This window comes from Phytophthora parasitica, assembly GCF_000247585.1.
Source record: "Phytophthora parasitica INRA-310 unplaced genomic scaffold supercont2.59, whole genome shotgun sequence".
In the NCBI taxonomy this organism is placed as follows: domain Eukaryota; phylum Oomycota; class Peronosporomycetes; order Peronosporales; family Peronosporaceae; genus Phytophthora; species Phytophthora nicotianae.
In genome coordinates, this window is record NW_008649045.1 from 40,020 (window position 1) to 65,437 (window position 25,418).

Genomic DNA, 25,418 nt, shown 5'->3' on the forward strand with positions numbered 1-25,418 from the left:
AAGAACAGCAAGAAACTAGTTGTGTTTAACTTTGTTGCCTTTGTTCTTATCGTTACTACCGTACCGCGCCTACCTACACGAGTCCTCCTAAGATCAATCCGTTGCCTGCCCGACCCCGTCTGGAGAAGGTGTACGACAACATGCTCTGGTGACGCATTTGTTAAAGTGACAAGCTCGGGAATCCCGAAAGAATTCACATTAGGATTACGTTAACTCGCGCGATCTTTCTCTGAGCGTACGCTGGTGGACGGACTGTATTGATTATGTGATATCGTCCGCTCAACCTGTGCATAAAATGGCATCTAGAATACCCCTAGACCCCCTTAGAGACCACGTTAATGTACCCTGTACCAGTAGTGTATTGTCGCCGTTCCTGGAAGGCTTACCAAGGCTCTCGCGGCCGTAACTGTCTGCGCTCGAAGCGTCTGGACCTGCTTCCATGGAGCCGAGTATGAGCACAACCCTGTCGCCGCTGGAACAGGCAAAGCGCCGCGCGCTGCTGGACAAAATCGCGCAGTTCGAGTCGCGGGGCGCAATCCTTCCGACCGACGCACGCACGCTACGCAGTCAGCTACACGACAGCACGAGCGGCCAGTGGAAGGCCGTGGAGGTGCGACTGAAGCAGCTCGCACGTAGCTGGAACCCGTACCACGATGCTACGGCAGGCTCGTCCTCTGCAAAGAAGCAGAAAGACAAGAAGAAATTGGATTTTTACCAGCTTCTAGAGCTGGAAAATGGCGCAAAAGTCACCACCGACGACGTCAAAAGACAGTTCCGTAAACTAGCGCTGCTGTTGCATCCAGATAAGAAGCGCACGAGTCGCAAACGTGAGCGCGAGATAAAAACCGACGAGGAAGAGGGGGGGCTCGATGAGGAAAAGCTCCTTGAAGTGGACTCGACCCAGTTCGCACGCCTTCGGTTGGCTTATGAGACGCTCAGTGACCCTGAGAGACGTGCTGCATACGATGCCAAGATGCAGGAAGCCGCGCACCCGCAGCAATCGCAGCATCTTGGTGAAGTAGTAAAGGACCAAGTGAAGCTGGAAGCTTCGACTGATTTTGCATCGTTAGAGTGGATGGCTCGTGTCAAGCACAAAATGGACGTGATGGCTCGGATTGCCGAGTGGGCCAAGTTGCTCTCACTCAATGCAACGGAACTGCGCTTCGAGACCGGAGAACCCTGTACGGGCAAAGGATGTGGTAAAATTGTGAGTATGGACCGAGATTTAGAGTGCTCGGGCTCTCCACGGCGTCGAGTATACATTTGTTTATTGCACAAGTACATTCATGCTTGCGACGAAAGCTGTACGAGCACGTTTGGCGACGCAGAGCTGGATCGGCGCGTGTGTCCTATGCGAGCGTACTGGCTCATTCAGAATTGGCTATTCGACCAGTTGCAAGCTGCAGCCTTACAGCGCCAAGTGCAGCAACCTCTTAACCCATCAGCTAATAAACAAGATGAAGAGCCTGCGGTTAAGAAGATGAAGCAGGCAGTTAATGGAGAACCTCCTGCATTGTCCAAGGAAGCTCCATCGATCTGCGGCTTTGAGCAGTCTGAAATTCATCTAGGCGACCAGTACACACGGTTTCAGGTGAAGAAAATTGCAGAGTGTCAAAGTGATATTTGCCGGAGCAACTTTCAGTTTTTAGAAGACGGAATTTACGCTTGCCGTCGTCATGGAACGCCGCATATCTGCACTTTCGAGCAATGCGATCGTCAGAAGCTGCACATGGGTAGCTACATTTGCTGGGTTAGCGGAAAAGTTTATGGTCGTGAACGAGAACAAGCAGGCACGGACGTTCGTACTCGTCGCGTTGTCTACTCAGATGCCCAGGGCGACGAGAATTCGGTGGAGATGGAGGTTCCTGTAATGCTGCCACTAGGGAAGACGACAGAGTATCTATTGGAGGGAGACCCCTCTCTTCATAACTCTGGAAATGTATCGTCGCTGTCTCCACCCCCGCCAGACGAGAAAGCTTGGCACAAGCGGCGTCGTTCGGGTTCTGATGGCTGCAATGAAGATGACGTTCGCTCGCCGAAGCGCGAGGTGCGTAAGAGATTTAAACGGGACCGTGAACGCGAGCGAGAGACCTCACCGGTGCGCCAACGCCTGCATGAGCGCTTGGTGTCAAAGATCCAGCGATCAGAGACAACGTCGTTCCACATTTTCCTGAAGCTTCCGCCTGCCGTTGCCAATTTGCCGAAGGTGGCGCTGGAGCTGGAAGAAGCCGCCGATAGCAGCTCAGACGATGAAGATTCTCCATCGAAGGCAGCGGCTGATAAGGCGAACTTGCTGCAGATCTTCGTCAACTCGCACCATACTGTCAACTACATCAAGTACTGGATGGAAGAGTTGACGGAGCAGCAATTATCCATTTGGGATCAACAGATCTACTGGGGTGACACATTGATTGGTGAAGAGACGAACGTGATGGTTCTAGAGGAGCATGGTATCTCTGCGGGTTGTGTTTTGGAGCTGTGTCTCCATGATGACTGTCCGCTGCTGGTATCGACCTGGAACGGCAAGAACGCAGCAGCTGGCGGATGTGGTGGAGCTCCAGTGGAATACAACACGGTACAGATTTCAAAGGAAGCAGCAGAAGACTTGGATGATCTCCAGGAAGAGTGGGAAAACATTGTGGCTGCTGAGGAACAAGCTTTTGAAGAGTCTCGTCTTATGCGGAAGCGTGAGAAGTTAGAGCTACGTGGTGCTATAGAACATACCGAGATGCTTCGCTATGACAACGCCAAGTCTGAACCTCGACTACTGGGTGTGATACAGAAACGAGTTCTTAGTGACGGGGATGGTAAGCGAAAACGCCAACTCATTCCGCCAAGCAAAGGGAAAACAGAGAAGCAACGAGCTTTGGTGTCTATCAAGAGCGAGATTTTGGTGAAGGAAGAACAAGAGCAAGTTCCAAAGCGAGTGGAGGCGATGAGATTGCTATCGAACGATTCTCAGCCAGTGAATGGGAACAATAAGATGCATGCAAAACCTCAAAAAAATGACGACTAATTAATCCTCCAGAAGGGAAGCAAACACACGTCGGCAGCTCTCGAATAGAGACATTGTGATTGCGGTTGATGGGGCATGGAAAGCAACGCGGGCTCCAGCACCTTTGTACAGCGCCAATATCCCTTCCGTTCTACTCGCAATGGAAACAGCATACAGGTCAGCTATATAAACGCAGCCAGCATCATGACAAGACCTACCTGATCACTTGTGTGAGACCGTCAGCGATTCCACGGTAGGCTGCTGGGGTTCCTTCCGACGCGTACGCACGTTGAACCTGTGGTTACCACACCATCCGACAATTAGATTCAATGATGACAAGAGCAGCCTAATAGAATCCGTACCTGGAGGCGTAGCTTGATAAGGTCCAGTGGGTTGGTAAGAAACGATGCAGTGGCACCCGCAACAGCCGCACTTGCAAGAGTGTATTGCGCCGGCAGCTCCTGCATGTCGAGTCGTTTCTGCGCGAATGCCTTGGCTTTCTCGTAAAACATAAAATATAGTGCCGAGAAGGGCCCGAAAGAGAGCAGAGTAGCAACATAGCCCTTGTACAGACCGGCAATGCGCTCTGTGCGCGCGATCGTCTGCATAGCGTCCAGCGTGTTGCGGTAGTAGATTTTCCCTGACGCACTCGAAGACTGTCCTTGCACCTGCATGCGCTCCTTAATGACGTCAATAGGTACCCAAAGCACACAGCTCAGAGCCTCAGCAGCCATTCCAGCCCCTAAATACAGCAGCGTCGGACTGCCGTGGAAGCTTTCAATGCCCATCAGCGCGTCCTTGGAGACCTCGTACGACGTCATGTACAGACAAGTGGCAGGCGCTGAGCCCAGCATGCTCACACCCATACCGCGATATAGGCCTCGCAGGTGCTGCAAACTGTACAGTATTTGTTAGTTCGGATGCGGCTAGCTATCTCATTAGCTCGAGTGCAAGTACTAACCTGAAAGACCGGAGGTTGAGCTGCGATGTGATAGTTTGGCCCGTGGTCGTGCTGGCCTGCAGTCGAGCCTTGACGGTGTCCAGCGGGTGACAGAAGACGCGGCCGATCATACCAGCAGTAGCACTCCCCTGTTTGTATCGATTGTGACAAGGGTGAAGCTTAGGATCAACGCGGAAGCAGTGAAGTAGAGATGACAACGCACCAGTAGCGTGGGGAGCTGGCTTTGAGGCTACAAAGCGCGTCACAAGTTAACAAAGAGAGCGTGCAATATACGTTAGTTTACGAGCTTTTTGGGAAGGTATGTGTAGCTTCTGTCACTTGCTGCAGCAGCGTACGCACCGGCGAACTTCCATTGCCCCCCATTTGCAGTCAAAGTGTGCAACTGACGTTGTCAGGGGGCAATCACTTTTATAGGAACGGTCATTTATGAGACTCTCGGTGTTCTGTTGCCTCAGATCTGATAATCTACCTTATTTTCGAATTTTCCTCCCCATTTCAGCGAATCATCACCGACTCACCCATCCTCTTAGTCTGTCGTCTCGTTGTGCGTCTCAAAAGCTCCACCGTCCAAGTCACACGACCCAAGCAGCGAAGACCAACATGACCCGTGTGTACCTCGATTATAACGCCACGACGCCTGTGGATCCTTCCGTATTGCAAGCACTATTGCCATACCTCGGTCCGCAGTTTGGCAACGCGTCTTCATCGTACGCGCTGGGCCAGACTGCCAAGAAAGCGGTGGCCAATTCACGCACTCAAGTTGCGTCCATGCTTGGCGCTGCTGACCCGAGCGAGATCGTGTTCCTCTCAGGCGGCACAGAATCCATCAATTACGCCATCAAGGGAGCAGCACTGGCGGCCAAGCGCGAGAGCGGACGCAACCACATCGTCACGTCCTGTGTGGAACACATAGCAGTGTTGGAGACGTGCAAGTGGCTGGAGACGCAGGGCTTCCAGGTCACGTATCTGCCTGTGGATCGCTTCGGCTGTGTGCGCGTACAAGACGCACTAGATGCGCTTACGTCACAGACATGTGTGGTGTCCATCATGCTCGCCAATAACGAGGTGGGATCGTTACAGCCTATTGCGGAGATCTCTCGAGCTGTGCGCCAATTCGTGGAGGAGGAAGACGGCCGTCTGCCAATTGCAGTGCACACAGACGCCAGCCAGGCAATTGGAAAAGTGCGTGTGAATGTACAGGACCTAGGAGTGGACTTGCTCACAGTAGCTGGACACAAACTCTACGCGCCCAAGGGTATCGGCGCACTCTACATTCGTGAAGGAACAGTGGTGGACACGATCATCCACGGAGCCTCACAGGAGAACGGACGTCGTGGTGGAACGGAGAATGTGGCGCTCGTAGTGGCACTAGGCCAGGCCTGCGCACTGGTGGAGAAGAATCTGCACGAGTACGCTGTGATGATGCAGGAGAGCAGAGCGTTCCTCCTCGAGCAAATCCAGAAGCACTGCAGTCTCAGCAACGTCAGCTACCAGGTGAACGGCCATCCTGAACTCTCGCTTCCCAACACACTGAGCATCAGCTTTGAAAACATCAATGCGCCGTGTATTCTTGACTGTAAGTTTGTTATTTCCTGTGATACAGATTTCAATGTACTGACGACGTTGACTGTGTAGTGATCGAGGCCGACGGCATCTATGCTAGCGCAGGATCAGCATGCCACAGCCACAAACAAGACTGTGGCGACAAAGAGAAGAGCCCTGAGGGTCAGGAGGAACGCATCACCATTTCACACGTACTGACTGCCATGCACGTCGCCCCAGAGTTCGCCAAAGGCACGCTACGCTTGTCAGTGGGCCGCTCCACCGCACAGGAAGAGCTACTACACGCTGCTAACGCGATCCACAAGGCCATTCAACAACTTCTGGCTTAGCTCAGAACTGCACAGTCGTGCAACTATAACGTCTCCTTTTGTGACGCCCCATGCTCTTGTTTACATGTTCTAAGGACTGATATACTCAAATTTTACACTTAAGAAAAAACAAACATTGTTTTACTTACTGGTGCGCTGTCATGGCGCGAGTACACGTTTCCTGGCTATATGCTGCCGACTTTGTTCATTCATTTCATTCTTCTATCTCTCAGTAGCGCTTGGAGATCCAAGCTAGAAGCCACTTGAGGTGCGTGAGCATGTACTTGAGCGCTCGAGTCCACTGTTCGTCGTTACCAAGTGAGATCGGCAGACCTCCGATCTTACCACGCTCCACCTTGTACGGGAACTTCAGTGACGGTTCCTCCTTCATTGCGCGACGTCCTGCGTCCTCCACACACTCGAGAAAGAGGATCATGGCCTGATTAAAGCCACGACGTCGGAACATGCCGCCATCGCTGTAAAGACTGTACTCCTTGCCGTACATGTTAACCACACGAGAGAAGCTCCCACGCGGCACGAGACGATTGCGAGAAAACTCAAAGTTGGCGCGATCTGCAATTGTTGCGAGTAAGAGCACAGCCTGCCCCAATGCCGCGTTGATTTCCACCCATTCCACCGGTTTCGAAGGCAATCGACCGAGCCGCAGTCCGTTGATCGTACCAAAGAGACCATCGTGCCAGATGTGGAACACATCGTTGCATACATTGTAACGCTGGAGACGCCGTAGCATATCCGATGCATGCACTGCAAACACACCGACCGATTGGCGCTCGTCTCGACTCAGTCCCAACAAATGCTGCAGGAAAGCTCCTTCAGCGAATGTGCCATGGATCAACTGCTCAAGATCCATCCCTGTAGACCACAGCTCACGTCTCTTTGCCGTCACTTGGACAGTCTCGTCTTCGATGGCCTCTAATTCGGCCTTTAGTCGTCGCTCTTCCTCCTCCAAAGCTCGAAGCTCTGGGTCGTCGTGCCACTCATCGGCATCGTAGTCGCCATTTTCACAATACGTTCGCGCTGAAGCCCGCTCTCCGTCGGCAAATGCAGTCAAGAAACGCTCGTACTGGTCTCGATCATCCTCCAGCTCATTGAGCGCCCTAATAAACAGAGACACTCGGTTAGAGTCTCAACAAGCTAATAATTAACCGGAGTTCTTGTTCCAACGCACTGAGTAAATCGGTCGAGTACTGTGGCTTCGCAATCATGGCAAGTCGGCAGACTCTTTTTAAGAAGAAGAGTGCTGTACAGATACAAAAACAAACAGGTTAAATAGGTTAGAACAAGTCAAAGCACTTTATATAGGTGTATAGATCCACATGCCTGCAGTCCAGCAATTCCTGGAACCAACTGAGGTCGCTGCCGTCCATACGACGCTTGCGAATCAGGCGCCTCCGTCGCACAAGTCGCGCGTTTTCTTCTGTCTTTGCATCTTCATCTTTTACGCCTTCGTCAGCCTTTGCCTCCGTTCCTTCTTCTCCCGCCACGAGTGGCTCCTCCATTCTACCGAAATCAACATATGACTTGGCATACACCCACCCGTCCTCGTCACAGTTTGGGAGGGAGTGATCTACCTCCCAGTCGGAAATCCATAGATGCGGCTTGTTTAGCAGCCGCATAGGCACCACATCTGCAACATTCTGTCCGATATCTCCTCGATTGCAGCTCGTGAACGTTGCAATTCCATTCATGAGGTCGAATTCGGCAGGGACCCAGACCCCGACGTCGTCGCAGTTGTCCAGCCGCTGTCGTTCCCATACAATCTCCGGTACGACAGCTGAAGTCTTGTGCTGTTGCTGATTCAGTGAGTTCCTGGCTGCCTGTGCTGCTTCCTCTTCGTCGTCTGCGTCTGTGGTCTCCCCGTTATCTGTACCCTCGGTGAGGCGGGGCATTTGATCCTCGTCCTCGTCTCCTTTGCTGTCTCGCTGCTCGCATTGCTCCGTCGGGTGCTCGTAGGCCACAGGTCGTAACTTCATGATCTTCTCTTCAATAGACACAGGGCTGTACTGGAACTTGAGCAGCGCACCGCATTGGTGGCACGTGAAGAGGCTTTTACCCTCCATGGCGACGCGTCTACCACTCGGAACGGGACTTTTGGAGTACGGCGAGAAGGACGCGCTAGCTGAGGACGGAACTGGGGAAAGACTCGAAGCTGACGTCGCTCCAAGGGCCCCTGTGGTGGCAGGAGGCCGCGGTAGCGACGTGATGATTAGTGGCGGTTGCAGTGAGCCATTGCTGCTCATTGGGACGATGTTTCCTTGGGCTACAGATCTCGGTTGTGACCGAAAACACACCTAAGTGAAGACAATTAAGTGCAGATGAAGAAGCGATGCAGATGGCGATGTTGGATGCGACCTAGACAGAGGAATCCAGCGGAGAAGTAGGGCGCCTCGGCGTACTCAAGACGCCGCAGATGGTGGAGTACAGTAACGCCACCTCTGTATCGCAATCTAACGATTGGCTAAATTAAACGCTGATTGGGTAAAAATAGAATTTGCTAAGTACGGTACAGTAATATCGCCACAGGACCTTTTTGAGGACAATCTGTCCACATACACATTGGAGTGGCTATGCCGATCACATGACTACGCATGATCCGCCAGCCTTCGCCGTGTCCTGTGCCTGATGCTGCGCTGGGTTCTCGTCCTCGTCCTCTTCATTCTCGTCAAGTGGGGCTGTTGGTGGCACTGCAGCCTTCTGCTTGGGGCTACTCGTTCGAACCGGTGCGTTTTCACTCTTTTGCTTACTACCACGCCCCACCATCTTGGCGAAAGGGTCGTCAGTCTCAGCCTCCTGCTGCAACTGCTGCTGCGACGCTGCCACCACCTCCATAGGTACACCCATCTTGGTCGCCTCAAACTTCATCTGCTCCCGTAACACCGCCTTCTTCACGGCGTCGTTCTTGAATGGCACTACAGGAACAACAAACAGTACACCAATCAGCATCCCACTGTTACACATGTACGAAAAAAACATCTCCGTGCCAACCGTACCAAAGGTGTCTTCGACTGCCTCGGCGTCCAGATCTGCGGGTTTATCCCATCGATCCTCGCCAGTCTCCGTGTTATGGTAGTAGGTTCGTCCACGCTTCGATGTGAGCACCGCCCAGCGTTTCCGCGTGGGTTTCTTCTCTACCGCTGCTGCCCCCACGCCGTCGAACGCAACGGTCTCCACCTCGATCCCTCTGCCATCCGCTGTCACTACGGCCTCGTACGGCCGCCCACACACCGTACATTTGCCCAGCGCCAGCATGTCCTCCTTGGGGACATTTACGCGGCAGCCCTCGCATCTGATGAAGCGCTCGTTCAGCGTTCCGCTCGCCGCGCCGTTCACACCCCGTGTCGCCATTTTCTGACTCCGATAATGGCTCACTGAGAAAAACTGCGATATACCGGTTCTTCTCGCAGTATGCAGACGGGGCGCAAAATCCTTGGCTGTGATTGGCTGGTTCATCACGATATTTCGAAGCGACGTTCAGCAGTGCTCGTCATAAAGCGAATTGGCCTAAGGAGGTCAAGTGCGGCAAGTTCAGCGGTCCACAGCATCTCATCAATTGTCCCCAAGTTGGCAAGACGTATCCAAGATGATCATGGACGCCGTGTGGTGCGCTGCTGGCGTTGCCTCTTAATTCTCTGCTTAATTCTCACTTCACTGCGTTAACTCTGTGGACAGGTGGGCGACGACCAAGGTGGACGAGTCGGTAGTAAACCCCGTGGCCTCGCGACTGGCCGGGTCTGTGGCCAATCCGGCCGTGCTGAGTTTCCTGTTGTGGGACCGCCTCAAGACGCTCACACCGCAGCGTGCGCGCGACTTGACGCGGCTTTTGGCTACAGCGCTGTCCAACGCATTGGGCGTGTTCGGGGCCGAGCGAGGCCAGCAGTTGGGGGCCAGCACGAAGCAGTTACAAGACGATTTTGTACGCGCTGCCAGTTCCCGTAGCGGTCGCGACGTGGTACTCAACAGCGTGGCCACAGTGGCGAAGGTGGCGCAGGCGCTCAATACACCGGAGACCAAGGCGGCCACACAGCAGCTGTTCCAGACGCTGCAGTCTGTGGTGGACTTCTTCGCCAGTGATGATGGTCGCCAAATCATCTCCAGCACGAGTGAATGCCTTACTAGTGCCAGTGAAATGGCAGCGTCCCCAGAAGCTTCCATCTTCCTGGCGGAGCTGGCCACTAATATGCTACACACGCTCGAGAGCGAGGAGAAACGACGTCAGAACACGCAGCATGAGGAACCAACCGTGAGGGAGGAGACACAAGAGCAGGAGCTCATAGATCGAGAGCTGGGACGCGAGATGCAGACCAACCGGGAGATGGACGAGAAGCATCCATACTCTCCTACGTCTTCAATGGCCGACACACGGTGGAGTTTCGATACAGAGTCAATGCCGTCGTCCTCGGCGCCAGGTACGCCTATGACCGGCATGTACACGCCTCGAGCGTCAGTCGACGGGCCGATGCTCTCGTCATCTCCAATTCGACCGGGACAGCGACGTCGCGTATCGATCTCTTCACCTGCAGAGAAGCACAGCGGCTACCGCTCGGCACGCATCGAGAAGGAGGTGTTGCTTAAGATGGGGGTCGACCCGTCGATGCTCAGCGAGATCCAGCGCGTTCTTGATGTGATCGCTGCGGACGAAGAAGAGAAAGAGTGTGCGGAAATGCAGCGTCGACGTGAAGAAGCTGAATACGTCGCCAGTTTAGTGGTCCCGGAGGACCAAGCTGCAGGCATCGCTGACGTGGGCATTGCACACGCATTCGGCAATGATGATGAGGAGAAAACCGACGAGGTTATCATCGATGAAGACGCATCGTCCCCAACTCCTGTAATGCTACCTGAATGGCACGAAGAGCCTTTACGAGAGGCACTTCGCCGTCGTCACGCCTATGCTGCAGCTGTGACGGAGCAACGTGACGCTGCTGAGCGTCAAGCTCGCGAGATGGCAGCAGTGCTGGCCCAACGCCACATTAAGCACGGCGAGCTGCAACCTGCGGATGTTGCAGCTTGCCAGATTATCGCCAGGATGCTCGTCTATGGAGTGGCATTGTTCCTGCTGCTGTCTGGCTACCTGCTCACTCGCAACCTCTTCAATTGAGAAGCATGTTGGTACATGTAGGTTCCTTTATTATTATCGACTCTAATCAGGTAAGAGTTCTAATTTCCAGATCTCTATTTTAATTTCCAGATCTCTATTCTTTAGAATTGGGACTTGCTGTTGATTGACTCAATGTCGCGATGGTATCCAAGACATCGCGGACAGGTTCAAAACGTTGGTCGAGTTCACGCTGGATGACAGCGGCCGAATGACCCATACGCGTCCAGATCCTCACCTGACGGAAATAGTCGTCGTAGATCTCGGCAGCGCACACAGGATGGAATTTCTCGCCTGCATCCTCTGCTAGTTCGTCCAGATGCTCAAGGCCAAAAGGTTGGTTGATCAGCACGCAACATCGTCGTGGATCTGACAAACCATCGCCAGAAGTTAAGGTGGCATGCACAGCGTTGATGGTAGCCGCAGTCGTCGGGTAATACAGCAGACGAGGAAGCTTTTCTGGCTTCTTACCTCGTCGTGCAGCGGGCGATTCATCGCTCTTATCTTTGCCATTCTCTTTATCCTTCACTGCTGACTTCTCTGGTGTAGTGCTCTTGTTGTGCGCGGAATCCCCGTTCTTTTCAGCTATCTTAGAGTTTTCGTTGTTCTCTTCAGCTATCTGAGAGTTATCGTTGTTCTTGTTTTTAGAATCAAGAACAGGAGCACGTGGTCTCCCCTTAGCCCACGATGCTGCTGCCAGTGCAAGTTCTTGTTCCTCCAATTCTTGACAATGCCGTTCCTCCTGTTCCTCTGCTTCAGCTTTCATCTTTGTCTCTGCTGCGATCTCAGCTCGCTCACGCTCTTCGAAATCCACAGCTTCAGCTGGAGTTAGGACAGCATATCCATAATGTTCCAAGAACAGTTTCAGCGGCGTGAAGTTGTGAGGCGTCACATCCAGAACCAGCGTCTTCCTGTCGTCGACAAAGCGTCCACACCACTTCAGAACCTCCAGCAGTAAAGGTGCTTTCGAGTCAATTAGCACATTCACCTCTTGCTTAAGACGCATTCGTTCACGCAGCGTGACGAACGACTCGCCACCGAGATCACAGGGCTGACGAGAGTCCCCCAACAGCACACAAAGACTACGAAATGGTCGTTTAAGTGCCAGTGCTGCTTGTCGCTCCACAAGACGATAGGCTTGTGAAGCATCTTCGATCGAGAGCTCTTCGTCCTTCGGTAGTGGCGTCTCGGGCATCACTCGTAACTCGAAGGCTCTATCTTTCAGTGTGGCATCCGCCTCGATGCACAAAATGTACTTGCCCGTAGTAGTACGAAGTAAGAAGGACCCATCAACATGGAGACCTGTCCACGAGTGACGGAAACCGTACTGTCCCTTAGGTACCCGCCAAATGCAAGGCACTCGTCCTCCGAGCGACCACTGCGCCACAAGATGTCGATGTCGCTCTGGGTCCTCAAACACAGGCAGGATATGCGCTCCATAACGCGCCATCGACACCTCCGTGACGTCGCTTTCTTTACCTGCAAGACGGATAATGCGTTCCTCAATCCCCTGCAATGGAGGTTCGAGTCCGTTGTACACGTTTTCCAAGTATCCAAACGCCGCTGTTCCACTCGCTCTTACAATGTTTAGCAACTGAGTTACGACCATGAAACCCGCCAACATGGCTCGAGTAGTGAACACGCTCATGATCCTCAGCTGCAGTGTTGCATCAGCGCTTGACGTCGCTGGATGGAACGCTCTTAATAACTGCGTTGGGTCTAGTCCTAGTGATTGAGCCACGAGCTCCGGCGCCCGCGTCTCCCAGATGCAACTGGCCAAGAAGTTATGCGTCGCGTACTTATACATAAACAGTAATGAGTCCACAGTAAATGGCTGCACGGAATCTAGCAGCAGATACGCCTCGTAGGCCGACAGACCCATCACGCCACTGGAGCATACGCCAAGAAGCGCTAGTCTCGCGGGCTGTGCGATGCTGTGGACGGATACCCGTGCAATACGGAGAAGCACCTGCATTTCGCGGGACAGGGTCATGGCATGGCGGTCGATTACAGAGCGACCAGGGAACTCTTGCTCGGGTTTCCAGACCACGTCGCCCAGCCGCTGCTCGTTGTTGAGATTGGCCGCAGCTTTGGGCTCCTCCGGCTTGTTGGGGCCGGAGAAGAGCGGCGGCACTGCGTCGGGAAGCGGCTTCAGTCGGCGCAGCGAGGCGTCCACCGTGGACTCCACGCCGCCGCCAAGCCAGACACGGCGCAGGGAGCGCAGCATGATGTGAAGTTGAAGCAATGAAGATTTTTATTGTGGGGAACAATAAAAGACGGTGGTTTAGGCTAAAACATAGAGGAAATGTGGGAGGGAATGGTTTCATAATGGAGGGGGTGACTCGGAGCATCATCACTGTTACTCGATAGCACACTGAATTTCGCCATGTGGTTGAAAAAGAATATCCGTGACACCCATCCTGGTAGACGATGCTAGAGAGTTCTCCAATTCGTATGCGAAAATACACTGCCATTTCAAACCAAAGATTGAAACTGTCAGCTTTACATGTACGAATGGTACAGTGCAACGCAGCATACTAGTAACGTTTTGGTAACAACTCGAGATGTGTCCTTAAATACAGTGAATATTGCCTACAGACTGCAGCTCCGTATCCCCATTTTCACCCATGCGTTTTCGCCACGACGAATATGATGCGGACAACGACCATAAACATGGCTCGCAATGCCATGGCGAAATTCTCACCGAATTTTCAATAGCGATGCCGTACCTTTGGCCTTATACATGGATCTAATTTACCCACCTCTCGTGGTGCTATCGATAAGCACAAGTACGACTTCGTACATATCGTCACTGCATAAGCCTTCGGTCTGATAATACTGTTTTCATAAAATACAAAATCATGAGGCGTGTTCGAACTGAAGACGAAAGTTGGCTTCGCCGCTTTCGGCCAGCACACATGTTTGGGCATTTTCCGATGCAAAGCTCACTTTTGTTCACGGTTGCACGGTTCTGTCAATGCGAACGCATAAGCAGGGTCATTTCAAGACATAAGAGTGGCGGTATTCGGTTCAAGTCCAGTTCAGCGCAACCTTGGGCTCCGCTACCGTCCGATGGATCAGCAGCACTGTGCCACCATTTGCCCGATTTACCTGTTCGAGCAGCACCATGGACTCCGCTCAGCTGATCCGCTTCCTTCGCACGGCATGTCCGCTCGGCGCCTCGCTCAGCGTCCTGGTAACGATGGTGAGCTGCGTCATTATCGTCAAGGTGAACAACATTTGGGTCAGCGGACTTACATGGCCGTTCCTCTCGGACATGGGGCGAGGTGAGGTGCTTTGTTTTTTTTTTCGGTGTTTTGTGCGGTTGTGGACTTGAGCTGACAGTATTGAAAACATTTCTTTGATGCTGTTGCGTAGACTACCCGGCCTACTACGTGTTCGGTACGGGACTCACGCTCGTGGCCATCCTGCTCGTATTCACATGGACATTCAACTGGCGCTACCACATGACGGCGTTACCGGAGGATGCCACAGTATACCGCGTGCTTTCAACCATTAGCTGGATCGCCGGTGTCCTGGCCAACCCAGGTCTCCCCGTTCTGGTGAGGATGAATTTGATCGTGTCGACCAACTAAAAAAGCTCAGCCACTTACCCCTTACAATGCTCATTCGTGACAGGCCTTTTTTGACACGTCCAAGCACTCGAAGCTCCATGCTGCAGGCGCTGAGTGGTTCTTCTACATTGAAACTATTGCTGTTCTCCTCAACGTATGTGAATAACTGGAACAAGAGCTGCAAGAGGACACCATTGCTCTAACACCTTGGGTGATTGTAACTTTACAGACCATCGTAAGCTACAAGCTGTACAAGATGCTGACGGGATTGCAGATGGACCTAGAAAACGCTTGCTCGACTATGGGAGCCAAGATGCAACGAAGGAAAAAGACGTTGAAGATCCAGGTCATCTTCTTCTCGCTCTTCTTCGTAGCGTTCCTCATTTACATGCCCATCGGAACTTCAGTGGCCCCGCAATCGCAACGTCTCTCTATTGACGACTGCATTGATAAGGGACTCGGCGAGACCTACTGTGAGGTGACGATGCGCCTCAATTCGACGTCTACCACGCTTTACGACGATGGTACGTTTTTTATTTATTTATTTTTAAGTATTTACGCTTAGGAATAGCTATTCTAACGATAGCTTTTCACTGTGCTGATTTACAGAAAAGACGTACGGCACGAGCCAAATGCGTGCTGCCGCCCAGCTTGCGTGCATCCTGACGCTGGTTGGCTACTCAGCTTCCTTTATCACCAACGACTACGATGATTCGGAAGGTCAGGACTTCACCCCAGATGCCAAGATTGCCGTGCTGCAGTAAACTAACGTCGGTAGATTTATCTGGAACGGATGAAAATTAGAAAATGGTAAGCTAGAGCTTTTGTTCGACTTGTATGCTGTAGACCTCGTACTTGTTGTGTCGGAAGCTTGTGTTTCGACTTAAGTTTCACGTAGAGAGTTCTGCGCCCATGGACACGAGTTTATGAGTACAAGAAAGAATCGAATAATCGAGTCTCGGTCTATCACTTCACGGTGTCTGTTGTGCTAACGAAGCTGAGCAATGCCAACTGCTGCGTTAGTGCGTGTGCTTCGGGCAGTGTGTCTCTGGCGGCTACGTTCTGCATTCTCGTGACGATCATAACATGCGTCGTGGTTGTCAAAGTGGACTCGTTTGGCCGTTTTTTTTTTTTCAAAAAAGGGGAAAAAAAAGCAAAACGAAAAAACCAATAAACTCCTCCAACCCCGGCAACGCAAAACCAACCGCATACTACGTGTTTTGTGCTGGTCTTACACGCGTGGCGGTGCTGCTGATGTTGACATGGTTGTTCAACTATCGTTATCATGTTTTGACATTACCACAGAATGCGCCATGCCTTCAAGTGACCGCGCTCGTTTGTTGCGTATATGGAGTAGTCGCGAATGCGGGTTTGCCGGTACTGGTGAGTTGCGTCTTTATGATAAAGATAAAGTTTATCTACCAGCTATCCTAAGGATGGCTATCTGTGCTTTCTTGATCGAACTACTTAAACACCTCTTTAGTATCTCCACTGTACTTAAGTATGCATTATTCAACACTGCTCATTATCCGGTTGTTCATTCAGCTGCAACTCTGTGGTTTTTCTGCTTCGAGACGATCGCCATCGTCCTGAATGTGAGTGCTTGTAGGATAGTTCTTTGCTTGAGAGCTATTCTGCTTACGTTTCAATGTTCGGGCGCACGGACTGTCCTGAGCTACAAGTTGTACACGGCTCTGAGAAACCATCTCACCGGTGCAAGATCGCTGACGCAGAGAGCACACAAGAGAAAGAAGACGCTGGGCACGACTTACTGCACTGATACCATGCCACTTGATGACACGAGAACAAAAGTCGACGATGACCGTATGTGTGTAAGCGTTATGAGTTGTACGTCGTTACCACTTTATAACCCCTTGTTTACAAATGTAATCCACTAGGGGACACGTTTACCGCAAGCCAATTGAGTGCAGGTGTGCAGATCGCTTGCATTCTCTCACTGGTGGGCTACTCAATATCACGAACTAGTCTAGCTAGAAGCGCTACACCGTGTAGTACACGGGTGCGCCATTCCGACGAAGAAAGCTTACTTGGGTGACTTCAAATGGATGTGTGGCTTATCCAGCAGTATGCGTGTTGAAGTTGTTCGTGTGGAACTTCCCCGCCGTCGGATAATGGTATCGATTTGCTCTAACTGTACGCGCGAGCGCCGTCTGATGGAGGCAGTTGCCCAGTAACAAACTTGTTGGTTTGTCGTTGTGTGTAGGAAATCTGTCGAACATTTGCTTCAGTCCGCCGTCGGCAAAAGACGAACCGTGGTTTGCCGACGACGGAAGCAGCAGTGGCAACTTTGGACACTACCAGTATCGTTTAATAACATGTAGACCTGTCCGACGGCGGCACACACACACATTTGCACTGATACCGATGGCATTGCACGCGATCGTTCTTAGCAACGACCTCGTTTGCCATTTTCACTTTCACATTCATTCGCACACTTGAGCAAACCCCTCAGCGACCTTCACCTCGACAACGACGCGATGTCCAAGCGTTCCTTTTCTCCATCGAAGCTGCCCGTGACGATTCTCACGGGTTTCCTCGGAAGCGGTAAAACGACGCTCTTGAATCACTTACTAACCGAAAACCACGGCAAAAAGTTCGCTATTATCGAGAACGAGTTCGGTGAAGTGGGCGTGGACGACCAGCTCATTCGTCAAGTCACCAGTCCAGATGACATCGGTGGAGGCGACTCCAGGAGCCGCAAGTTCAATATGGGCGAGGAGATTCTCACCATGAACAACGGCTGCATCTGCTGCTCCGTACGAGGCGATCTCGTTCGGCTGATCGCTCAGATCCTCAAGCGCAATGGAGACCGCAACCAGCTCGACGGGATCATCATTGAGACCACCGGGATGGCCGATCCTGGTCCCGTTGTGCAGACGTTCTTTGCCGAACCTTTGGTGGCCGCGACGTGCGAGCTTGACGGCATCATCACCGTCGTCGACGCGAAGCACATTTTGCAGCACCTTCGTCCTGGCAACGGAGTGGAATACGAGTGCGAGGAGCAGATCGCATTTGCCGATCGCGTCCTACTCAACAAGACGGATCTGGTGAATTCGACCGAGCTCAAAGAGGTTCATTCTCGAATTCGCGACATTAACAGTGCCGTGTCTGTCATTGAGTGCCAACACTGCCGGGTGGACCCTGCACTGTTACTCAACGTCAAGACTTTCGATCTCGACTCTATCTTGAAAAGGCAGCCCGACTTCCTCCAAACGGACAAGGAAAAATCCCATGAACACAGCCACGGTGAACACAAGCATAAGCACAAAACTGAAGGAGAGCAGCACCACACTGGACACAAACACAAGCACTCACTAGTGTCCTCTGTGGGCCTTAGTCTTCCCGATCCGATTTTGGTGGCGCTCTTGGAAGAATGGATCGATGATATCTTGGAGACGGAAGGCGATGACCTGCTGCGCTACAAGGGCGTGGTGAATGTAGCCGGTATTGACAAGAAGTACGTTTTCCAAGGCGTGCACACACTGTTCAACGGCCGGTTCGCTGACAATTGGGCCCCAGGCGAGAAGCGCGAGACGCGGTTCGTTTTCATCGGTAAAAACCTCGACCGCGAAGCGCTGACGGAAGGATTCCTGGCCTGCCGAGCTACAAAAGACCTCCGGTTCCGAGTGGGAGACCGGGTCATGGCTAACACTGGTGACGATGGTTTCCAGGCCGGCACCATTGTGCAGCTCTGGGAACAGGGCAACCCGTACGCGATCCAACTCGACAGTGGTCGTAAAATCTGGGCACCAGTTGATGAGGTTGGACTTGTACGAGCGCTGGAGGTTCAACAACAAGAGGAGAAGACTAGGCAACCCCTCGCTATGGTCCACATACTAGCATGAGTAGCGAAGAGTTGCATATTTCATTGAGCTGAAGTTACAGCCTGTATGATCAAAACACGTTATTCATATGTCAACCACTCTTGTTTCGCATCCCATAATTCAGTTCTGAAGGCGAGGAAGTAATCGATGCGTACGAGCTTAAGATCTTGAATTATGGATTACTTCTATTTGCCTCAGTTATTCTAGTTCATTCACATGTCAATTCGGAGATCATTGTTGCTCAAAGGAAAACATGCCTTTGTCGTAACTACAGTAGTTTGGTCGTGAAGACGACAATTCTGCCCACTGCCTGCCTTAAAGGCAGACGAAGCGCGATGGCCGATCGCAGTGTACACATCGGTTCAACCGATTCGGTTGTCTGTAACACGACTCCGTACACGTACAATGCCACGAAGTTGAAGGCTGTGCGCGGTTGAACATTCCGCGATGCTCGGAAACGGGCTGTGGCGCACCATTTTGTGGGCAACGCGTTGCCACGTAAACCTGGAAAAGCTTACTTGGTTCAACCTGCTGAGCCAGCGTGTACGTCGTGGCATTGCAGTTGCCGACGATTGTGTGTGCGTTCAAAAACACAAATCAGTTGTACTGAGATGGAATATTGCTGTACTTGCATTAGGACGGATTCCTACGAAAATGAAGACAACCGAGTGATACTACGTTAAATTCTTCACGAGCTCCTGAGGAAATACACGCTTGACAAGGCCGTATGTGCAGTGTTGCTTCGATTTCGAAGGCAGTTGAAGTTGTTGTCGTATTGACAGGACCGCGACTACTCCAAGAGGCTTTGCACCGTGGGCTCGAGCAGCGACGCTGGTCTTGTTGTCGCCGGCAGCGAGCGGAGCCCATAAAGTCAATCATTGCGGCGAGCGACCAACACTGGCCACTCTACATCGAAAAGTCCGGAGGATCTGAGCCCGCACGACTTGATCTGTCGTGCGCCGCTGTGTCGCATCGAGCAGAAGGCCGAGAGAAAACCGGCGCGTGGAAATCAGCAGCGAGCGCAGCGCGAAGAAAAGAAATGCCGCCGCCAAAGAATCCGTGGCGGCATGAAATTTGGCATGTCCCGGAGAAAACAAGGTATCTTTGCCACACTTGGCTTTGCCAAATTGGCTTCGATGTGGATTTTTCGAAGACGGATCCGATGCCTTGTCGGCCCTTTATATGCACCTGACGCCGTCGTGGGTTTGCGACCCGTTGCCAACCATACTGAATCGAAGTGAAAACTCGCTCGACTGCAGGCCCACGGTCCGAGGGCTGGGGCTCAGAGGCTTTCTGGCCGTGTAGAGAGGGAATGGAGTTTCGAGCAGAAGAGTGCAGGTCGGGCACAAGTGTAAATCGACTGAAAGCTTTTTGGCAAGAACAAGCCAATCGAGAAATCGCGAGACAGGCGCGGAGCAGATCGGAACCGCCTCGGCTGATCGCAGCAACAAGCACAACAACAGACCGACCGCGCGCAGTTTCGCATCGAGGAGTGAACCCAGTACAAGCGTTGCTGGTCGCGCCTAAGGAACAAGAAGAAGAAGAACAAGAGACCAAAGAGACCGCGGAAGATCGCGTCGAGCCCGAGAGCGAGCCCACCCCGTCCCCCCTACGTGACAGCACCACAGACAGCATGGCCGGCTACAACGAGGAGTGGGTCGACGTGCAGAAGAACACCTTCACCAGAGTAAGCGCGTCCACTGAGAGGGGGTTTCGAGAGAGAGAGAGAGAGAGAGAGAGAGAGAGAGAGTATCTAACTGTTATGCTGTTACTGTAGTGGGCCAACACGTACCTGTCGCGCAAGCGCATGACCATCGATGACCTCTACGAGGACTTGAAAGACGGTATCCGCCTCATCTCGCTGCTACAGATCATCTGCCGCGAAAAAGTGTGCCGCGTACGTCACAAAACATGCAGTCAATGATGTTAAAATGCTTTTAGTGCTAATTAACATCTTTTATTTGACAGAAATTCAACAAGAAGCCGCGCATGCGCATCCAGAAGATGGAGAACCTCAACTTCGCCTTCGCGTTCATGCAAAAGAAGAACGTCAACGTGACGAACATCGGCTCTTCGGACATTTTGGATGGCAACAACAAGCTGGTGCTGGGCCTCATGTGGACGCTGATCAAGGCCTTCCAAGTGGCCGAGATCGACGTGGAGGGCGTCTCCGGCAAGGACGGACTGCTGCTCTGGGTCAACCGTTCGCTAGCCGACTACCCCACCGTCGAAGTCAAGAATTTCTCTGGCAGTTGGGCTGACGGCATGGCCTTCTGCGCTCTGATCCACCGCTACGCGCCCACCCTCATCGACTTCAACTCGCTGAACCCCAAGGACGCCCAGACCAACGTCAAGCTCGCGTTCGACATCGCTCGTGAGAAGCTGCGCATCCCGCAGCTGCTGGAGGTGGAGAACGTGGCCGGACAAGCCAAACCGGACGAGAAGAGTATCACCACGTACGTGTCTCTGCTCTTCAAGGAGTTCGCGTCAGGTGTGCAGAAGAAGAAGGCGGTGACGACGATCTCCAAGGCGCTGAACATCGCACAGCGTCATCAGGAACTGGCTGCGGAGTTCAACAAGAACGCGTCGGGGCTGTTGGAGTGGCTACAGCAGCAGACGGAGCGTTTCCAGACACTCAGTCAGCCTCGTCATATTCCTGACATCAAGGAGGCGCTGGCTCGCCATCTCGAGTACAAGAAGAACGAGAAACCTCCTCGTGAGGCGCAGTTTGTGGCCGTTGAAGGCTGTGCTGGACGCTGGATCGCCAGTTGCAAGAACAACGGACGCGCAGTGCCCAACTTAGACCCTCCCATTGAGAAATTGCAGGCAATGAAGGCGCATCTAGACGAGCTGGAGACTGCGTTCGAGCTGAAGCTGCGCCAAAACTTGGAAAGTTACCAGAAGACGGAGATTTTCCTCAAGAAGGTGGTCAAGGACTTGGAAAAGGTTGAAGCCTGGGCGAAGGAGAAGGAGGCATTGTCTCTGTTTGCTGAGGACCTGCGTGTCACGTCCACTGCCGACGCTGAGGAGAAGCTTGAGAGCGTGGCCTTCTTGCAGAACATTGAGCTCCCACGCTATAAGCAGCTCTTGGCTACAGTCGTGAGCGAAGCTGATGGACTCTCGGAGGAACACAAGGACACGAAGGCCACGCTGGAGCGTGTGGAGGCCATGAAGAACTTCGTGGCTATGGCTGAAGACAAGGTGGAAGGCGTGAAGATTCGCCTGCAAGAGTGTCTGCGTGTGCAGCAGGATATGGACGCTGTGGCCAAGGACGCCAAGACTCTGATGCGCAACCTCAAGTACGTTATTGAAGAGATGGACGAGGAAGTGGAGGCAGCCACGAAGCTCCAGGACGTGTCAACAGCTGGTGTGGTTGCTGCCAAGCACCAGTTCGACACTGTGTTGGTCCCTAAGGTGCAGAACGCTGTGGTGAGCGAGAACGAGAAGCTGATTGAGAAGAAGCAGATTCTGGCTGAAGCTGGTCGTGAAAGCGACGTCGCGCTCATCGAGAAGACGAATGCTCGTGTGCAGAAGCTACTGGACTCGTTGGCAGAGAAGCGTGGCTACTACGAACAGGAGCTCGCGACTGTGGAGAAGCGCGACGAGGTCTGCCGTGAGTTTGCCAACTTGTCTGCCCGCATCAAGGAGCGCTGCGCTCAGAGCACGCAGTCAATCAATGTGGTCGAGGGATCGCTGAAGGACCAGTTCAACTCGATGGTGAAGCTTCGTCACCGTTTGTTCCGCGCTAACACTGGCGTTGCGCTGGAGGAAGAAATAGAGGAGAAGCCTGAAGACCCGGAGATCACGGGAGTTGAGACTTCTGCTGCTCAGGAGGTCGCTAAGCCCGCCGCTGAGTCTGTCGCCCCGGAGAGTGAGGAAGGCGACAAGTCGACGGATGTGGCCACTGAAGTTGAGGAAGCCAAGGCCAAGCAGGTCGAGGAGGTTAAGGCCAAGGCTGCAGAGATCATCACTCCCCTCACCGAGGACATGGAGAAGCTGGAGCGTATTCACGAAGAGTTGGAGCGTCTGCAGGTGCACACGAACCCATTCACGACCGACACGATCCACGGTCTGCGTGCGCAGTTCACATCGCTTGAGACTGCTGTCCGTGACAAGGTCAAGTCGCTTGAGAAGGAGTTGGCTCTGAGCGAAGTGGGCAGTCTGACTCCCGAACAGGCGAAGGAGATCAAGGAAGTGTTCGACCACTTTGACCTGGATAACGACGGTGTTCTAGCTCGTGATGAGTTCATCATGGCCTGCAAAGGTTTGGGTCTCAGTCTGAGCGAAGACGACTGCCACGACTACTTTGACAAGATCGACGAGGAGGACAACGACGAGATCTCGTTCGAGGGATTCGCCACTTTCTGTACGTTGCAGCTGCAAAGTGGTTCCACCAAGGACGACGTGCACGAGGCGCTGGACATTCTCACTGGTGACGAACTCACGCTTGAGCAGATCGAGGAACGCTTCGACGCAACCCAAGTCGAGTTTATCAAGAAACACCTTCCAGAGCTCCTGGAGGCCGACGGCAAGTCGGTGGACACGGACAAGTTCACGGACTTCATCTTCAGCGTGTAAACAGCTACGATTCAAGACCGCAGCCTCGTCAGGTTCAGGTGGTATCGTGTGCTTGAGCCTCACTTTTTTCAAGTCGCTAAATTTTTTATGGCTCGAATTTTTTTAGATGAAAACCAAATTTTTACTATGACAAATCAAACGTGTAGGAGACGATGACCGGTTGGTTGTCGTCTCGTTCCACAGCTTTGCCCTCTTTTGCGTCTTCGTTGTGTTTGGATCGACGGCTCTTCTTACTAGTTGAATTCGCTTCTTTGGCCACGGCGCGTTTGGCATCGTCAATGGAGTAGACGTGGCCTCTGCGTAGTCCGGTGAAGTAAGTGGTGACTCGCGGTGGATTCGTCCCTTGTGTCTTGCTGGTTTGGCAGCTTACGTCAACCGGTAGATAAACCTGAGTATCGACTTCGCGACGGAAGCTGCTGAGTGCTGTTTGTGCGCCCACAGTGCGGCAGTGTCGGAGATTGGCGATTTTGATGGCTTTGCGACGGAGATTCCACTCGTTCCAATCGTAGTTGTAGTCAATGTGCTTGTCCACAAAGTGCGTGGGTGTGGCTGTGCTAGCGTCCACTTTCTGCGACGGCGGAGGGGCCAGCAACGGATGCACCCCACGAGCTCCTTCAGCACGGAATCGATGACACATTTTGAGCAGCGAAGACAGCGTGATGTTCGGGAAAGACTCTTGCAGACGCAGCAGGTAAATCAGCGCTGGTTGACGTGCTGCACGACGTAGAACTCCCTGGACATAGCGCCGTGGATGAATCATGAACTCTCCTAGTGCACGTTCATTGACGAAGACGTGGTAGGCGTTGCGGTACTGCACGACTCCAAGCGACGGATCTCCAGGAAGCAGCAAACCTCCACGCTCCACTACTGTCCATGGACAGAAACCTTGATACTCGAGTGGCAGTTGCATGAACTCCGGTGTTGATTCCACTGGCATTCGAATGGGAAAACCTGAACCTTCTTCTTCATTGGGATTGCTGTTGTCTTCGTCGCCGTTTAAGTCTTCACCTTCCACGCCAAAGCTCCGAGTTTTACCATCAGCGGTCAGTTGACTTTCAGCTGGAAAAGTCTCGACATGAGAGAAGAGATCTTCAGTCGGAATGGAACCTCCACGTCGTGCTTGTCGTACAATGGGCGATTCTGACGATAACGTACGTGTGAACGTCGATTTGAAGCGCAGTAATGAGCGTAGAGCTCGAGCACGAGCCTGTAGCAACTCGTGCTCTTGGTGCAACTCGGCCCATGAACGAGACACGGCTTCAAACAGTGGATACACATGGGATTTTGGTAGCGATGTACGTGCCCCCACGAGGTTTTGCAGAGCGCTCATATCTGCCTGGAACATCTGCAGTCGTGTGCCTACCTTCTCGTGGGAGAACGCGATATCTTCTTCGAGACTTTGCAGGTAGGAGAGGAACTGTCTTCGATTGCTCAGTTCATCTTGCCATCGCGCGATTTCATCGAGACTCGGTGGTGGTTCTAAGGAGTTTGCATCTTCTCCTGCTCCCAGTTGGTGATGCACATGCAAAAGCACCTCAGTATACTGTGTACAGATCTCATTGGCGTCTCGAACCTCGTCTCGCACTAGTTTTGCCAACGCGGCGACGTTTTCCTCAATGTCTCGCGCACTGGCTGCTATACCAGCGCCACCTTTACCCAGTTCCTTGTTGAATAAGCGAATTCCCTCAACGATGCGCATGAGCTCATCCAGTTGGAAACGCTTATCCTCAGGAGACATCGTCGCAAAGGACTTCAAGCCAATACGTGGGAAAACGCTCTCGAGCGCTGCAGCTACCTCCTTTTCCATGGCACGACGCTCTGCTGGTTTACTGAAACTACTGTTTTTACTGTTATTGTTACCGTCGTCCTCGTTATAATTGCCAAGACCACCCGCATCTAGCATTAATAAGGTGAAAATGTGCTTGTACAACGTCGAAAGCGTCTCGAAGTCAGTGGCTTTCTCCGGTACAAGCGAAGAGATCGTACGCTGCAATTTGGCCACCGCTTGCTCCTTGCGCTCTTTTCTTGAGCGCAATTCCTCCTCGAGATTCGCGTATGTAAAGTCGAACTCGAGCTGCATCTTGACGGTCTCCATGGCTGGATCATCACTACGCAGAAGAGCTTTTTCGCACTGCTCAGTCAGATACAACTCGTCTTCTGGAGACATTGGCTGCTCCAGCACGAGATGACGCTGACTACGATGCACAACCAGTCGCGCTGTGAACGCCGCGAGCGTCTCGGACACCTCCACGCCGCGGTATCGACATCTCGCTACGATATCGGTCACCACGCGCTGAGCATTCTCCATGCTCCTCTAGCTCTTGCAAAAACGGCAAATATAGCCAACTGAAGAGAAAAGGAGCGATAATAACCACAGCGATGGGGAGTGTGCCATCTATGAGGTTGCCAATAAATAGAGAAGAGAAACCACCGGTTGACACGAGGATTGCAATCCTTTCGTTGAAGTGTTGCCTTTCACC

At 52.6% G+C, this 25,418-nt stretch overlaps 12 protein-coding genes across 17 annotated transcripts; 7 read left to right on the top strand and 5 right to left on the bottom strand.

The window, feature by feature from the left end:
- Window positions 1-248: 248 nt before the first annotated feature.
- Window positions 249-3,664, top strand: PPTG_16746 (hypothetical protein). Its single transcript, XM_008914225.1, has one exon. The coding sequence runs from the start codon at window positions 440-442 to the stop codon at window positions 3,014-3,016; it is 2,577 nt and encodes an 858-aa protein (XP_008912473.1). The 5' UTR covers window positions 249-439; the 3' UTR covers window positions 3,017-3,664.
- On the bottom strand, window positions 2,876-4,353 carry PPTG_16747 (hypothetical protein). Of its 3 annotated transcripts, none has more exons than XM_008914226.1 (6): window positions 4,296-4,353; window positions 4,159-4,185; window positions 3,957-4,084; window positions 3,358-3,892; window positions 3,214-3,290; window positions 2,876-3,146 (listed from the first exon to the last, which is right to left on the bottom strand). In XM_008914226.1, exons 1-6 carry the CDS (start codon window positions 4,317-4,319, stop codon window positions 3,017-3,019), a joined length of 921 nt encoding a protein of 306 aa, XP_008912474.1. In that variant the 5' UTR covers window positions 4,320-4,353; the 3' UTR covers window positions 2,876-3,016. The 3 variants fall into 3 exon arrangements, with proteins under 3 accessions (XP_008912474.1, XP_008912475.1, XP_008912476.1); XM_008914227.1 differs by having other exon boundaries at window positions 4,279-4,353; XM_008914228.1 differs by lacking the exon at window positions 4,296-4,353 and having other exon boundaries at window positions 4,159-4,240.
- Window positions 4,354-4,443: 90 nt separating this feature from the next.
- On the top strand, window positions 4,444-6,009 carry PPTG_16748 (hypothetical protein). Its single transcript, XM_008914229.1, has 2 exons — window positions 4,444-5,532; window positions 5,592-6,009. Exons 1-2 carry the CDS (start codon window positions 4,557-4,559, stop codon window positions 5,846-5,848), a joined length of 1,233 nt encoding a protein of 410 aa, XP_008912477.1. The 5' UTR covers window positions 4,444-4,556; the 3' UTR covers window positions 5,849-6,009.
- A 47-nt stretch (window positions 6,010-6,056) lies between these two features.
- Window positions 6,057-8,088, bottom strand: PPTG_16749 (hypothetical protein; the record flags this gene model as incomplete). The annotated part of the gene is made up of 3 exons (XM_008914230.1): window positions 6,057-6,945; window positions 7,017-7,088; window positions 7,169-8,088. 3 exons carry the CDS (start codon window positions 8,086-8,088, stop codon window positions 6,057-6,059), a joined length of 1,881 nt encoding a protein of 626 aa, XP_008912478.1.
- Window positions 8,089-8,422: 334 nt separating this feature from the next.
- PPTG_16750 (hypothetical protein) lies at window positions 8,423-9,193 on the bottom strand (the record flags this gene model as incomplete). Its single annotated transcript, XM_008914231.1, has 2 exons — window positions 8,423-8,757; window positions 8,839-9,193. 2 exons carry the CDS (start codon window positions 9,191-9,193, stop codon window positions 8,423-8,425), a joined length of 690 nt encoding a protein of 229 aa, XP_008912479.1.
- Window positions 9,194-9,248: 55 nt separating this feature from the next.
- On the top strand, window positions 9,249-11,659 carry PPTG_16751. Of its 2 annotated transcripts, none has more exons than XM_008914232.1 (2): window positions 9,249-9,448; window positions 9,518-11,659. In XM_008914232.1, the coding sequence occupies exons 1-2, from the start codon at window positions 9,429-9,431 to the stop codon at window positions 10,941-10,943; spliced, it is 1,446 nt and encodes a 481-aa protein (XP_008912480.1). In that variant the 5' UTR covers window positions 9,249-9,428; the 3' UTR covers window positions 10,944-11,659. The 2 variants fall into 2 exon arrangements, with proteins under 2 accessions (XP_008912480.1, XP_008912481.1); XM_008914233.1 differs by lacking the exon at window positions 9,249-9,448 and having other exon boundaries at window positions 9,975-10,960; window positions 11,034-11,659.
- Window positions 10,825-13,219, bottom strand: PPTG_16752 (hypothetical protein). Its single transcript, XM_008914234.1, has one exon. It carries the CDS (start codon window positions 13,165-13,167, stop codon window positions 11,038-11,040), a length of 2,130 nt encoding a protein of 709 aa, XP_008912482.1. The 5' UTR covers window positions 13,168-13,219; the 3' UTR covers window positions 10,825-11,037.
- Window positions 13,220-13,867: 648 nt separating this feature from the next.
- Window positions 13,868-15,679, top strand: PPTG_16753. 2 transcript variants are annotated; one of them, XM_008914235.1, is made up of 5 exons: window positions 13,868-14,227; window positions 14,319-14,503; window positions 14,580-14,669; window positions 14,745-15,039; window positions 15,125-15,573. In XM_008914235.1, the coding sequence occupies exons 1-5, from the start codon at window positions 14,068-14,070 to the stop codon at window positions 15,277-15,279; spliced, it is 885 nt and encodes a 294-aa protein (XP_008912483.1). In that variant the 5' UTR covers window positions 13,868-14,067; the 3' UTR covers window positions 15,280-15,573. The 2 variants fall into 2 exon arrangements, with proteins under 2 accessions (XP_008912483.1, XP_008912484.1); XM_008914236.1 differs by lacking the exon at window positions 13,868-14,227 and having other exon boundaries at window positions 14,285-14,503; window positions 15,125-15,679.
- Window positions 15,680-16,163: 484 nt separating this feature from the next.
- PPTG_23948 (hypothetical protein) lies at window positions 16,164-16,295 on the top strand (the record flags this gene model as incomplete). The annotated part of the gene is made up of 1 exon (XM_008914237.1): window positions 16,164-16,295. The coding sequence occupies one exon, from the start codon at window positions 16,164-16,166 to the stop codon at window positions 16,293-16,295; it is 132 nt and encodes a 43-aa protein (XP_008912485.1).
- Window positions 16,296-16,724: 429 nt separating this feature from the next.
- On the top strand, window positions 16,725-18,515 carry PPTG_16754 (hypothetical protein). The gene has a single exon (XM_008914238.1). The coding sequence runs from the start codon at window positions 17,014-17,016 to the stop codon at window positions 18,379-18,381; it is 1,368 nt and encodes a 455-aa protein (XP_008912486.1). The 5' UTR covers window positions 16,725-17,013; the 3' UTR covers window positions 18,382-18,515.
- A 932-nt stretch (window positions 18,516-19,447) lies between these two features.
- On the top strand, window positions 19,448-25,388 carry PPTG_16755. 2 transcript variants are annotated; one of them, XM_008914239.1, is made up of 3 exons: window positions 19,448-20,047; window positions 20,138-20,257; window positions 20,329-25,388. In XM_008914239.1, exons 1-3 carry the CDS (start codon window positions 19,673-19,675, stop codon window positions 22,936-22,938), a joined length of 3,105 nt encoding a protein of 1,034 aa, XP_008912487.1. In that variant the 5' UTR covers window positions 19,448-19,672; the 3' UTR covers window positions 22,939-25,388. The 2 variants fall into 2 exon arrangements, with proteins under 2 accessions (XP_008912487.1, XP_008912488.1); XM_008914240.1 differs by lacking the exon at window positions 19,448-20,047 and having other exon boundaries at window positions 20,076-20,257.
- On the bottom strand, window positions 23,006-25,246 carry PPTG_16756 (hypothetical protein; the record flags this gene model as incomplete). Its single annotated transcript, XM_008914241.1, has 1 exon — window positions 23,006-25,246. The coding sequence occupies one exon, from the start codon at window positions 25,244-25,246 to the stop codon at window positions 23,063-23,065; it is 2,184 nt and encodes a 727-aa protein (XP_008912489.1). The 3' UTR covers window positions 23,006-23,062.
- Window positions 25,389-25,418: the final 30 nt, after the last annotated feature.